This window comes from Suillus subaureus (assembly GCF_016647635.1).
Source record: "Suillus subaureus strain MN1 chromosome Unknown BJ212scaffold_165, whole genome shotgun sequence".
Lineage (NCBI taxonomy): Eukaryota > Fungi > Basidiomycota > Agaricomycetes > Boletales > Suillaceae > Suillus > Suillus subaureus.
In genome coordinates this window covers 19,328-35,016 of record NW_024538721.1, presented here as the reverse complement: position 1 = coordinate 35,016, position 15,689 = coordinate 19,328, and the positions used below count along the sequence as shown (strand labels likewise).

General features: G+C 41.7%; 1 protein-coding gene across 1 annotated transcript; it reads right to left on the bottom strand.

Moving 5' to 3' along the window:
* Window positions 1-473: 473 nt before the first annotated feature.
* BJ212DRAFT_1305686 (uncharacterized protein) lies at window positions 474-1,088 on the bottom strand (the record flags this gene model as incomplete). The annotated part of the gene is made up of 3 exons (XM_041333774.1): window positions 474-655; window positions 710-784; window positions 962-1,088. 3 exons carry the CDS (start codon window positions 1,086-1,088, stop codon window positions 474-476), a joined length of 384 nt encoding a protein of 127 aa, XP_041185641.1.
* Window positions 1,089-15,689: the final 14,601 nt, after the last annotated feature.

The window sequence follows — 15,689 nt, the reverse complement described above, 5'->3', positions numbered from 1 at the left end:
ATGCATTTACATTGTTAGAAAAACTTCAAATTTGTAGTAGCACATACTTGACTATTCCAGAAGCATTAGCTGTCCATGGCTCATCAAAGAAACATACAAAGTCCTCATCCATCAAATTTGTACAACTTGAGCATGAACACGAAGTGCGGACCAAGGCAAGGGTCTTTCAACAAGTCACAGGCCCAATCCCAGAGCGGCCTATACCAAACATCAAAATCATGCTCCTGGTCCCTATGAGGGACCAAAATCACTTCCTTTTTGAACTGTGCTTGAAATTTGATTGTCAATGAGGTATAACAAGTCAGTACTCAGCAAAGACTCACTTTGGTGTGGTGAGAAGATGCTGCATCCCACAGCTTACAGATGCCATCATAATCAGTGACTGAGAATCTTTCGAGAGCACTGTGATGGATGAGACTGATGAGTTCATTGTCTGCAGTTTTGTGAGGTTGGCTTTCAGAAATTCAGTGAAGTCAAAGTTGATACGAGGGTAAACGGTTCCCAGGGAGTAGTATTTTCGCATACGAGCGAGGGAGCAGCAGGTGGCAGTGAAAATCAGTGAAGTGATCAGTTTTCATAGGGATTCCACTATGTGGATGATATTCCATCCTGATATCATCCTGCTGGAGTGCAGGAGGAAGATCGTATGATAGACCTCCATAATAATATGATGACTGACGATTTATTAACAATAAAAATAGGAACATACCTTCAAGTTCATCAGGATGTACATACTCTGCGTTGTCAAAAGTAGGTTCGCAAGCAGCAGGACCTGCACGAGAGCCTAGAAATTGTTAAATGAAACACGAATCCATTAAATAATGAATCAAACCTTGTGATGCACCTGGCCGTTGTGATTGATCCAGGACTGGAGGGCATTGAGGGTTCAGCAGCTTGAGCTGGGCTCAAGCAGCTGCCAAGAGGAGTTATACTCGATGTGAACAAATTATATAAGACTCACCTGCTTGAGCATTCTGTCTCTCGCGATCTTCCTGCATCTGTATAGTGTCCCTCCTGCAGGCTTTTTGGTGAGCTGCAAGTCCACGACTCTTGAATTCCTGGCCACATGTATCGCAAATTGAGGTCATTGGGTGGCATGAAAGTGTACAGGACTCAAAAGTAAGTGTAGATACAAGAATATGATAGCAATATGGACAGCAACAGACAGCAACATTATTGATGAGATCGATGAAATATCGGTGCATTCCAATGCATTCAAATGGCACGTGCAATGTGGGAATGATATGTCAATATCAACAGATATTAATGATTATTGATTATTCTAACGGATTGGAACACCATGTGATATCATGGGACCGATCTCAATGACAATTGCAATGTCACATCATTGCAATGCTTCTAGGAAATTTCCGACATAGCTTACACTGAACGCTTGACTTATCATCTCACATAGAATCTCAGCAGAAGTCTTAACTCTTATTGAGTTGTCTGTCATTAGAACTATCCTAGTTTGTAACAGTGCCTAACCAAAAATTTTGTTGTAAGGTCATTGCTCTGCCTAGCTGCTACACTTGCAAGCAAGAATATTTGACCATAAAGGGAATTGCTACTGAGAATGGCCAATGATACTAAAGACCCAAAAAGTGCACAGAGCACAGGAACAAGTGCACGGGTATGTAGAGCGTGGGAATGCGGAAGTGCAGTCAATGAGCAGTGATGTGGAAGTGCAAGATGCTAGGGTAAGGGGTAGGGAAGTCTTAAGGAATGGCACAGGTAGCAAGTGAGGGCAAGGGTATTGATTGCACAGGTAAGGAAGTCCAAGGTAAGGTGTCCAGGTATAAGGTAACCAATAGGGGCTAAAGAGCAGCACTAATGGTGACTGCTCCTAAGTAAAACCTAAGGGAAGGAAATACTATAGAAGGGAAGTAAATACAAAGTAGTCACTCTAGGCACTTTATACTAGCTAAACCCTCTTGGAAACAGAAGGGACAGGACAGACAGGCAGTAGGAATATGTAAAGACATGTAATAAGACTGCAAACACTTGTTACAACACAACGAGGCAAAGCAAATACATACCAATGAGGTAGGATGGACAATGGACTGACACAGGAACATCTGTAAGGTAATCCAAAGGCATGGGAAATTGACCACAGGTATACACGCAGTGCAGGAGTGAATGCATGGGTCCACAGAGTGCAGTGTTCTGCATGATTTGGGAATCATGCAGAACATGTATATGACATATCATCCCATGTTTCCATAGTCTGTTAGCTTAGTCCTCAGACTACACAAAATGTACTTTGAGTACAGACTCAAGTGCAATATTTCACTTGCATGCTCAATCATGCAAAAATATGGTGTTGAAGAAAAGTCAAATAGATGAAGAAATCATATATTGACCTAGTCCAAGTTGATAGTTATACAAAAGCTTAGGTTATTGCCTATCTTTTGGCTTATTTACTTTGACTAAAAATAACCAAGGAGAAAAGATAAAAGCCTACCAAAACCCTATCTAAAAAGCCAGTGTTTTGATTTGTTCTGTCTTATGATTTATTCTACTTTATTTTCTTCATATTTTTCTTTCATTTTTTTACCTACTGATTCTTTGACCTCCCAGAGACTCCACAAAATGTACCTGCAGGGTATGATGTCATGATGATGTCATATAGCTCCACAGAAATTTCTGGAATATTCTGTTGGATACTATGGTGCCATCTATGATGTCATAGTGATGTTATTGGATGCTAGAATGTTCTGCTCCACTTGGCTCCACTTTTGCTCCACTTTGCTCCACAATGAGGTCATTTATGATGCAACTCTGATGTCATTTCTCTCTCCAACCTTATTTCTTGGTACTATACAGTTTCTCCCAACTCATGTATTTAAGGAGAGCTCTTCTCCACCCATAAAAAATAAGAATCTCTTTATCATTTAAAAGAACCTCCACTTCTTCCACTTTCTCTGACATTGACACTCTTTGTGTTAGCCAGGAAGTGCAGACCAAGTACAATTGGTTTACTTGCTCTGAGATCATTTATTCTTTTCTTGACTGTACCTGTGCTGTCTAGTGTGCATCTGACATATAGTTTCAGAGGACTAGAAGTACCAAGTCAAGCCATATTATCTGTGCCTGCAGATTCCTTTGTTGGATTATCTGCTCTTCTATCATATCATCTTCCTTGGATTAAACCCTTTGCATTTAGGCAGGAAAATCCAATCAGCTTCTACCTAGTTCCCTTTGATAAGTCCTTTAGTATATCAAGGCAGGGGAATATCTAGCATTATTTGCCACCTAGTTTTGTGCTTAGTATGCACCTATTCTTTATTTTCTGTCTAGTCAAGTATAGGACTAGAGAGACTCACCCACAAACTCTATTCTCTATCTAGTCAAACATAGGACTAGAGAGACTTACCTACAAAATCTATTCTATTTTGTCTAGTCAAACACAAGACTAGATAAAGTTCTATCTACATACTCTACATTATATGTCTTGCCAGATAAAGCTAGGCTTGTATTGTAGAACCCCTATTTACAACCAGGTAGAATAAAACCACCAGGCTGTATAGCAGGTAACCTCCCACAAACACTGCATTATCTACCATGAAAGAAGAAAAGTCATAGACCATGAACTTGAGGTTGTTGGCAGCATTCAGTCTTATCAAAAGTGTAATTGTGGTGTCATTGCCTTTTGACCACTTTTATATAAGACACCTCAAGTAAGAAGACAGCGGGAATGTGCATCTGGAGTGAGTTGAGTGCAGGAAAAGCAGTCAATGCAGAGTGGTCATGTACTGATGCACCTAAAACACTTTACCAGATGAACTGACAGTGTGCAAGGCATGGGAAATGTGTGGGTTAAGGTGCAGGAACATGAATAGCAATGCATGGTGCGTGTGGGCATCATGGGAAAGTGCAGCCTAAGGAGTGGACAATGGTTTTGTAGCTGAAACTAAGGAAGGCCACATATAGGGAGGTGATGAATGATATGAGGGCTACCTTTCCATCACCTATGTCAAAAGATGGCCATTGCAAGCCTAGTGGGAATATAATCATCACAGCGCACTTTGGGATACAATGTCATCTTTCTGCATATCACAACCTTGATGACCTTTGAAACAAAATATGAGCACCCAGTCTGTTGTCAACAAGTAAACCTCACCTTTGCAATGACTATCCAGTTTTGGAAGATCTTCTTCTCATTTACAACATGGTCAGGGTAAAGTATCAGTGCCTTGAAGATATCATACACTTTGCCCTTGCCTACTTCCCATCTGATCAAGTCTGTGACCTGTGGGAGGGAAGTACAGTCATATTTGGAAATGAAAAATTCATTGGGCATGTTGAAGATGCCACCTGTGACAGAATGCAGGCTGTTTAGAAACAAAGAGTGAGCTTGCTGCATTCTGCTCCCAAACTAATTGAGGTTTTAGTTATATTCATATTAATGGCTTGAGGAAGAAAAGGCTATGCACCTGGTTGAAGAACATATTTGTTTGCATCCTAGCATGCAATGTGTAGTTGATGGATGTGTAAAGTTCAGCAACAAGTGCAGCCTTTTCTGTAGACTTTTTTGCATAACAAGTCGGACTTGAGAAGTCAACTGGAGGGTCAGGACAGTCTGTTTCAAAAACAACTTTGTCTGGGAGAAACATCTCCATAGTTAATGCATACTTCTTCACCAAGCCCAAGATAAACTTGTCGACATCACTGGTCTTCAATGAATCAGGAGTTGTAACAGAGGTTGCAGTGGATTCAGATGGAGATGGAATTGCAGATATTGCAGATGCTAATTGCGACACTGATGGCACCCTATTAGACAACAATGCTGGAGTGTGCTGTGACGATCATGTTCAGGCTAGCCTGGTATGACCCTATTCTGCAATCCCCATCCAGTCTGCACATCTCCTACCCATCTCCAACACTTTCCTGCCATTTCTGCATCTCCAATGCATCAGACCTGCTCAGAGATCCTGTGCACTTGTCCTACCATGTCCAGTCCAGTCACGCTTATCCCCACTGGTGCATAGTCAGTTATTCCTCATTACTAATTGAGTAGACAGCATTATTACATGGATTCCCACTGACCACAGTACCTCATGGCCTTTTACCTACATATTATCAGACCCATGTTTTTGCTACTACTTTCACCTATGGACTCCGGCCTTTCATGTAGTTAGTTATATAGGGTTGGGTGACCAAAATTACAATTACCACTTAGTAGGAGGGAGAAATCCCTGATACTGGTCACCCCATACCTGTCCTTGAGTTACCCCTTTGCCAATATACCTGTTGACCTGCTCCCCTTGACCCAACATTATTGTCACTCATTCCCTTGATGTTCCTTAACATCTCCAAGCTAGTCCTGATGCTTTCCCTTCCTTTCCCTTACTCTCCCACCATCTCTGCATCTCTGCACCTGCGGACCCGATTTCCCATGCATCAGACTTCACCCCACACCTTTGGACTTGACTCCTGACCTTCGGACTTTTGACCCTTTGTGTAGTACTGATTATTGAACTTGACTAGACAGCAGATCCCTTGGGTTGAATGTTCTTGCTTGCAAGTGTAGCAGATAGGCAGGATTAGTAGACATATATTGGCTAGGTATTCTAATGACTATCTAGCCAAGTTGTGTCATCCACAGCACTTGTGAGAATGTTTCAGTTGTTACACAGCAAGAACATTATTGCTCTTGTTCAGAGACATGTTCCGCTGCTGGAGCTGCCCATGCTGAAGCTGAAGATATTTAATATACTAGCAAATCAATGAGTACATTGGAATTGAGAATATATGGTATGAACAAAAGGAAGGGTGTACCTCTTGGTAGTGCTGATAGAAGCACCACTGTTCAGCAGAGCCACAGGCTGTCAGGTGCCTTCATCTGCTGAGTCTGAGCCTGAATCAGGACTGAAGGATATTGAATTTGAATCAGAGTCAGACATTGATGATGGAACAGGAAGAAAGTGTTTGCTCAGCTAGATTGAGTGCTGAGAGTGGGTCACAGGGCATTGGGTCAAAGTCATCTTACAGTTGATGCCATTTTATGCAGCTGTGAAGTCTGAATCTGAATTGAGTATCATAATGCAGCGGCCCTTGTCATCTTCATAAGTATTAACCAAGGTGAAAATGACTCAAAGTGACCTTAATATCATCATACACATGGTTTGATATCAGTGCTTATTAGCTCATTGAAAGTTGTTGAGGCCATGAGGCTATTACTGAACAAGTAAGTGAATTTGAATGGCAATTTAAATGTGGTGAAGATATACATAATCATGGCAGCATTGCACAGCTCAATGTGTGATGATACATGTTGCAAGTCTACATATTAACATGCAGATGGATCAAGTATTACAATTTAGAAGGTAGATTCAGGTCACTTACATCTGTAAAATGGTGAATGTTTGACAAGTGGTTTTCAATGATTATCAAGCATAGCACCTAATGGGTACGCTCCTGATTCTAGTTGGTGAGATTCCACACAACATCCTTCAATGAGAACTGTTTACCACCCATCATCCTAATCTTGGGCAAGATACAGTGTTATGAACTAGGATAGTTCTAACGACAGACGACTTGATAAGAGTCAGGACCTCTGCCGAGATTCTATGCAAGATGATAAGTCAAGCATTCAGTGTAAGCTAAGACAGAAGGAGTGCTTCTATCTTAAAGTACAGTTCAGATGACAAGAGATTGGAGGTCTCAAGCAAAGGAAGTTTCAGGTAAAACCTAGTAAGATTAAAGTAAAGAACTAAAGTGTACAGGAGGACTATTTATAGTGAACTACTGTGCTTTAGGGCAGGTGTGAGAACGGAATGAGTCAGAGATAAGGGATGTGTAAGCAATAGCAAAAATAGGTCATCTAGCAATGGCAACAGCAATTGTGATGTAATACAAGGTGTGAGTAAGGGATAAGTCTAGCAGCAGCATCATGTGGCTCGTGACGTAATACACAGTTTAAGAAAGGGAAAATGAATAGGGGCATATGTGGTTGTAACATACAGACCTTAAGCCGCACATCAAAAACAACAACTGTGGGTTGTCCTTCAAGTAAATGCTGACAAAGGTGTCCTCCTATGATGGTGAGTGAGCATGGCAGGCTGTTCTTAACATTCCAGAAGACTGCTCTTCTGAGGTTGACATCATGCTTGTTGTTGTACCCAATGATATTGTTGTTGTTCAGGTCAGAATTGGCACTTAAATAGCATTGGATCAGGTCCCTCACCACATCAGCACTGAAGTGGAAGAGGATGTGCAAGCAATCAATGTAACGGGAGTACAAGTGGATGGGGTGATGAGTCTCTGTCGCCAAGTTGTGGTACTGCAAGAAGTTGTTAGGCATCTGTGGAGGACCTGCCATTTCACTAGCTCAATGCAAGCCAAGAATGAGGAGATCAAGGATGAGACCATAGTACTGGAGGATGAAGGCAGAGAACTGAAGGCTGTGGATGAGATCAAATGTATTTGTGTGTGCCATGTCATTGTAGGTCAACACCGTGTTGTTCTTCACAGTGATGTAGTCTGCCAAGTTGTGATCAAGAATGAGATGGAGGAGATGGTTCAGCAGGGTCAGGTTGATCTTCTCATACACCTTGGAGAAGATGGTCTCCATCATCACATTGTACTCACCCTCACTCGTCTCCCAGATGTCTGTCAAGTTGTTGATGCCCTGGCACCACTTGTACACAAGCAATAGTGGTGGCTCCATGTCAGCAGGTTTGATCCAGGCAGGGAACAACTCTCTTTGATCAGCCTCAAAGAACAGGAATTGATCAAGATACTGTGTAGTATCAATGTTAGCATGACATATAAGGAGTAAATGCTGAAACTTATGGTGTCTGTAATCTTCTCAACAGGCTTGATGTTATAGCATGGAATGAGTTTGTTGTACGTGTCAAAGAACTCAATGCCAGCCTCCTTGAACGCACACTGGGTGAGAAGCAGTTGCTTGATGCACAACAGACATTCATGCGGATTGTCATATGCCTGCTCAATAAGGGCAAGCTCTTCATGCTGCAACTGGTTAAGGCGACCCTTGACTGAGTAAGCCTCCTTCAACTTTTCAAGTGCAAGTACAAGCAGCTTCATGTTGTTCTTGTATGACAGAGGACTAGAGAAAATGGTGAGTTCATAACATGCAGAACATGGGTGGCTCACTCACAGGAATGGGATAGAAGCAAATTTGCAGCTCGCTAGCCAGTGAACAGTTGCTGTGTAAATTGCAACAGCTTCCTCCACACTGATGTATGGCCCATCCTTCAAGTACCCATGTGGCCTCTCCTGCTCTGCTTTCAAGTACAGACAAGTCAGCTGACCCAGGTTTTTCTTCACTACAGCCTTATCAACTGTAGCACCCTGATGGATATGCTCCTGAATATAGTGTGCAACTGAGTACCACCAGTCAGCCTTGCTCTTGATGTACTGTAGGATAATGTTCTCAATCGCAGTGGGCATTCCAGGAACTTTCCTTGGGATGTTCACCTTCCAGCAATGCCACGCCTCTTAGAGATGCTGCAGAATTGTCTTTGACTTGTTCTGTTTGATGGACTCAGGCATCATGTCAAGAATGTTGTTGTAGAGAATGAGATTCCTCCAGGCATATATCACCCATATTTCAACTCATGACAACTGGTACAGTGCACAACTTACCCTCTATGACTTTCCCACAAAACACGCCAGAGGCGTGACACTTTCCCACACTACACGACGCATTCCTGCGCACGCACTTAGTGCGCTCTTCCCATGCTCAGTCGCACTTTGTTGCGCAGCATTTTGGAGCATCCATCCATCATCCATTTTTGCAATGCCCTTGCTGTTGCATTCCTTGAATTGATGCGCAAGGAGGTTACTAAGCTAGTGTTTGAGTAGCAGTATGATGCCTCGCATGAAGAAAAGCCAGACACACCAGCCAGGAGCCCAGAACCCATTTACAGGACCCTTGCCAACAGGGCCAGTATTAAAGCGGTAGTAGATCAAGTGCTTGAGATCTTTTGTCATGCAAACTTGTCTTATGAGCTGGATGAGTAAAAATCAATAAAAGAAACTTTGCCTATGATAGTAATTCTGCGAACCTTGTGCTTGTACCAGTACATACCAGTCAATGCCCCAATGTGTGCAAAGATATACTGCAGTGCGTCTGCAAGCTGGAAAGCATCAACATTGCCAAGGCAGAACTGAACATGGGCATCAATGACAAGCTTTGTAAGATGCAGAATCTCACAGCACAAGTGGAAGGTGTTTCCAAAGCAAGACTTTTTGCACTCCTTCATAGTAAGCATCTTGACTGGTTTCAAGTTCATGTTATAGTCGAGATGCAAGTAGTTCAAGTTCTGAAAATGAAAATTAGCTTTGATGTACCCTAATGGTCTCTATGAAAGCTTACCTTTCTGTGAATGAGAAGGTTAAGCATGTTATACCCTTGTCTGCACACCTGCAAACCAGCTTCCACCCAGTCAAACTTTGTTGCCTTCAACTGCCGGAAGAGATTCTTTTTAGTCATTGCCTTCTCAGGTCGACTCTTGAGCTCATTAAGGATGAAGCACCTGAGCAACTTCTGGTACAATACATGAACTTTGACTGGCTGGTTGGGAGGACAGTGCTCCAAATACCAGTTTCTTCACCAAAGGTATGTCCTGCGCATGATGCATGCAACCAGAGTGCTGATTATAAGGCTCAGACACCCACCATAAAGCAATACAATCAGCAGTGAGGTCATTTTTGAGAGGCTTGTCTTCAAGAAATGGCTGCACATCATCAGCTAACTCAAAGTCATTGTTGGCACCATTCAGACTGAAAATAGAGTCTTCATGAGAGATGAGTGGTGCGTTCTTGGGAGTAGCACCATGCAGGGAGATAGGATTGACGAGTGGGTTGAAATAGAAGGCAGGTAGGTTGGGATCATCAGTGCAAATATACACATTCTTTGGCACATGATATGGAGAGAGGTGAACAGAGTGTGGGAGGGAGTTATAGAGATGAGAGAAGGCAACCTTGTACTCGGTATGGATTTGTTGATGAATGATGACTTTATTGACATCATTGAACTTATTCCAATCTTCATCAAAAGCATCCATGTCATGGTACAATGGCTTAAACTTCAGCCCTCCAGGAATTGCCAAGTTGAGAGCTTTTGCAGTGAAGAAGGATTTCTTGTTGAAAAGATAGCTTGTGTTGCTATCAGGTTGGTCTGATAATAGGGTTCTCCCAAGATGATATAAATTCACCATAACAGGTAGTGTGAGCTGCCAATAACAATATGAGGGACCATTGACTGCAAGTGTGTCCACCAGTGGCTGTGGGTTGTAAAACCAATCAATAATGGCAGAATCTTCCTCCAAATTGAGCTCCAGCTGAATGGCTTCAAGAGGCTCAACATCCAGTATGTTATCACCATAATCCAAAGGTGGGATGGAGACCTGGGCAATATTCCATTTTAGGGCAGTCACTACTACTACTAATAGTACAAGTTATTAGACATCTGTAAAGGGCCAACATCAATAAAAGCTTGTTGCAGATGAAGGATGAGGAGACCAGGACATACTAGTAATACTGAGGATGGCCTGCCTCACAATGGTTGAGCAGCTTGAGCCTGGAGAGCTTTGATTCAAAGAAATATGTCACTGTCCACAGTGTGGATGACAAAGTAATCACCAGGTGTTTCAGGATTGCTGGTGAGAGCAGCTCCCCAAATGATTGACCAGACAGAAATGATCTCAGAGGATAATTGAGGTTTGGCCCATACATGCCACAGTCCAAGCTCATTGTCTCACCTTTGACGACTACTAGGAATACTAACATCATAAGGATGAATAAGGGCAAGAGGGAAATCAGTGCCACCAATTGAGTAGCTGAACATATACATGAAGTGAGTGAAAAACGGCTTGTCTGAAGTATCCACCAAGACACAGTCGTACCTCAGTGATCCGTAGAACTTTGGGTTACACTGAAGTAAATCTCAGTGTAGGCACCAGTTGACTATTGATTCATAATGAATCTGCAAAAACCAAAACTCTGTTACCTGATAAAAATGTATCAGTATTATCAATTGGGTTGAAGCAAATTAGCATACCATGTCCTCCACACACAGGTGAATGCGCCTTCCATCTTGTAATGGAATATCATTTTGTGGTAGAAAAACATTCAGGAAGCTGTTAAGCTTTGTCCAAAAGTCGGTGAAGGCCCTATCAGTTCTGTGCAAGTGCATGATATCGGAAAAGGAGTGATTGCCTTGCCTCAAACCTAAATGTGCATGGACAGTAGTAGATTTGGGGTTTCCAGCATCATCCAGGGCTTCATTGGTCTCAGGGTCATGAGAGTCTTGATTGTACTCGTCAAGTTCATCAAGTTCAGTGCACATGGACATCAAGGTCAGAAGCCATTCATCATAGTGCAGGATCTGCAACAATAAAGCTATTATTAGGCTGAATCTGCGTGACAATATAGTTAGAAGTGACTCATTTGAGAAGCAATGTTCTTGAAATTCATGCATTGAAGGTAGATTTTTCAAAAAGAGCCATGCATCTTTTCATTGGACTTGGTACTGTAGTTGTGGGTCATGCCTTGAGCCAAAATATCATTGAATACATGCGAGATTAAATGCTTCTTTGGAAAGTTCCAATTTTTCGATGTTTTGGGCTGTGATTCAGTGATGTATTCCTAGTAAAATGTTAGAAAATCATCATCTGAACAAATAGCAACTTGCATCCATAATTTCTGAGAACTTTTGCAGTACCAATCTTCCAGCTGCAATCATATCTTCCATGTGGACTTTGAATGAGGCATAGATGTCAAACTCAATGTAATAGTGAAGGCAGCGAAGAAGTAAGTATCCCAGTTTACAGTAGGACAAAGAAAGAATATCCTGTGCCACAAAGATAATCGTCTAAGGTTTTTTAGTACCTAAAATTGGTTATGATGTATAGACAAACCTTCAACAGATCCCCAAGAACAGTACCATCAGTGAAATCCACTGCAATGACAGAGGAAAAATGCATCACATTAGGCCATGGTGGAAGTGTGTCAAAGCTAAAACAGCAAGCCAGCACTAGCATTAATGTATTATGGTCACAATACATACTTTTTGTCAAGTTTGACAGTGGCTTCCCACCCAAGATCCTCAATCCAAAACTTTACTTCCTTCCACAGATGGTCGCCCCATAATCTTTCCTCATTTATATGCAGGCAGTTGAAAGAAGGAGCACAATGAATGTCGGTGTGAAGAATTCTTGAGAAGACATTCTTAAATCTGCAAGTTTGTCAGTATTAATAGACATTACAGCAGAAAGGGCATACCTGAACATTTCGGAGTGAGAAAGCCTTCAAGTGATCCTCCTTTTCCTTCTCAGAAGACATTGATCTTGCAGTATGGAGTATGTCTTCAGATTGGCAGCTTGTGTGTAGCTTGTGGGTATGAAGATCAGACTGCTGATCTTGTGGAACAAAACAAACTGGACACAGGAATTTTCCCTTAAGTCCATGTATCAACACCATGACACATCTACGATTTTTATGAGCCTCACAGTAGAGTAGTACTAAAACTAATATTGTGACTTACTGTTCTTCATAATTGGCACTCAAGATCAACACCAGGGGCCAGAGACAACATTGGATTCCATCTCCACATTCAAACCAATAGCCCGTGTTTGAGTGCTTTGCAACCAAGGCAAGAAGCTGGTAAAACGATGTATGCCAGATGGCATTTTTGAAGTCCACATACTTCTTCTTCTTTGTGTGTTCCTGATTCTTGACAATCTAAATCAATACAATTAGTAAACTACTAACTGAATCAGCCTGATGCATCAACAATGGGCAGCCAGCCAACAACATGACCGCCTCCTATGGCAGTATTACTGTTATGAATATGAACCAGCAGGTTGGCAATGCAGGCGATAATCAGATAGCCTTTTTGGCTCCCAAATGATGATAGTTTATTTTTGTCTGCATACAGAATGAACACCAGCAGTTTGGCATCCAGGGAAAGGTGTGACTAAGTTACGAACATTCAGCAGGATATCATTAATTTAAAAGGATAGATAACAAATGAGGCATCAAAACATACTTGTGCATTCCAAAATGCATCAGCAGTCCATGGTTCATCAATAAAATGTACAAACCTTTCTCCATTGAATTTTGAGAGACATTGAGCATCAAACACAAAGTGAGGTGCAAGACATCTGTCTTGCCATGAGTCAAGTGCCCAATCCCAGAGAGGGCGGTAGTGCATGTCAAATTCATGCGCCTCTTTTTCAAAGGGAACAGATACTTTATCATGCTGAAACTGCACACTAATGATAAGCTTATTATATTGTTGGTAGTACTACATAAGACAGTGCTTACTCTAGTATAATGTTGCAAAGCAAGATCCCAGAGGGAACAAACTTCATCATGATTTTGCAATGTGGATGTATCTTTGCTGCTAGCAGATTGATGCACAAGATTGAGAAGGTGATTGGTCTGATCCTTTGTCATCACAGCTTCAAGAGCAATCTCTGCTATTTTGAAATTGAGTTGTGTGTGGAAGGGTTCCCATGGTGAGTTGTGATGGGGCACATAATCTTTCATTGGGCAGCTGTGGGAGAACTCAGAGACATGACATACAGTGGAAGGGAGGGAGTTGGCTGTGGGGATGATATTCAACTTGGATGTCATCAAGCTCATGAGTGGTTGGGACCAGGATTAGGCTTGTTGGGACCAGGATCAGGCTTATAGAGGTTGGGTAATGTTGCATCATGGTCCATTGGTGGGTACCATCAAGGCGATGACCCTTGATTATCTGGCACTTGTTACAATCATGTACGCACCTATTTCATTTTCCCTTTCTTTACCTTGTATTATGTCATGAGCTGCATGATGCCGCTGCTAGACTTATCTCTGACTCATATGTTGTATTACATCATGATCACCATTGCCATCGCTAGATGGTCTATTCTTGTTATCACTGACGCATCCTTTCTTATCTCTGACTCATCATTGATTCCATACCTGCCCTAAACCACCTATGATTCACTATATATAGTTGACAATGTATCTTGTAGCACTTCACTTTAATCTTACTAGGTTTTACCTGAACTATCCTTCACTCCAATCTCTTGTCGTCTGAACCATACTTTAAGATAGAAGCACTCCTTCTGTCTTAGCTTACACTGAATGCTTGACTTATCGTCTCATGTAGAATCTCAACAGAGGCCCTAACTCTTATTGAGTTGTCTATTGTTAGAACTATCCTAGTTCATAACAGCACTGTGTTTAAATTAGTCTAGGGATGATATCAATCAAATTGATTTGAACTTACCCATGTCTGATTCTGTTGCCCAGATTGCAGTGGTGCTCACTATATTACAATAAGAAACATTAAAAGTGCAGTAATGTAATCAAAACATAACTGCTCACCTGTAGCAGACAACTGCGTGTCCTCAAAACATTGTAAATTATTGCAAATCTTACAATGCTGCCTTCTAAGTTCTGTAAAACGATGATTAACTATAAAATATCAAGTGCATCAGATAACTGAATCAAGTACTGACCTTTCTTTTTGGCTTTCTGAACTATCAGTGAATTCCTCATCTTCCAGCTGTTCCTGCTCTTTCTTTGCACAAGACTTTGAATGGGATCCTAACTCCTGCATGCAGACAACTGCCCCACATCGATTGCACACCACAAGGTCCAATACCTGTTGTTTTGACTTGGGCATTGGTGTGTTGTAATGCCAATGGGATATGAGTAGAAGATGAATGGTGAGCAAGTTGATGGTGGTAGTCTATTATTAAAAGCATATCAGTCATATTAGTAATAACATCAGTCGCATCAAAATGACATTGAAACTCTGCCTAAGGCATCGTAATGAGCTCAAAATCAGGTCAAAATAATTTGGAGGTACATTATAACATGTGACCATTATGATGCTGGTAAAACATCTCCAACATACATAACCACAATAAAGTCTAACACTTGTGTTCAAGATATATTCCACACTGTCACTTGGTGCAAGTGTGAGCAGGAAGCCAAGGCAGCATGCCAGCACTACTTGGTGATACATACAAAATAATAGTTGCTATTTGGAACACCAAATAACTTAGGTACACTAGTATGTGAGGAAAACTTTGCTCAGACCTATGCCTCACTTTGCACCACAAATGACTAAATAAGTACCACAATGAATTCTGAGATCAAGAAAAATAGTAATCTCCTGCTCCCTGCAGAACACCAGAGAACCATTAGCTCCATCCATGCTATACACCATTGCCAGTCGATATATGCACACGCTCTTGGAAAGCAATAGAAGTCATGGCACTTGCTGTGTCGGAGTTGGCCATGAGCTTAGCATGAAATTCTCAAACCCCAATGATCAGGCATGGTCCCAGCACATACAACTGCACAATCATAAAAATCTGAAGAAACCCAGAATCAATCTCTGCTTCCATGGAAGACTCATTCTAGAGAAATGATGAACCATGGTCGCATGCAGAGGTAAGTGATGAAAGATTGACATACTGCTAAGAATGTTGGAGAGAAATAAAGAATGAGGGTGGAGCAAGAAACAGCAACAAAGCTGGCATGTCCAATCCTCCAGTGGAAACAGGGACCAATATTCACAGTATGAGCTCACCTTGCAAAGTAAAGCACATGAGTTTTCATCAATACCATGAAACAATCCATCATAATCCCTCCTGGCAAATGTTGTCACAGTTCACGGAAGTGTTTTATTGCAATCCAGACTGCGAGACACA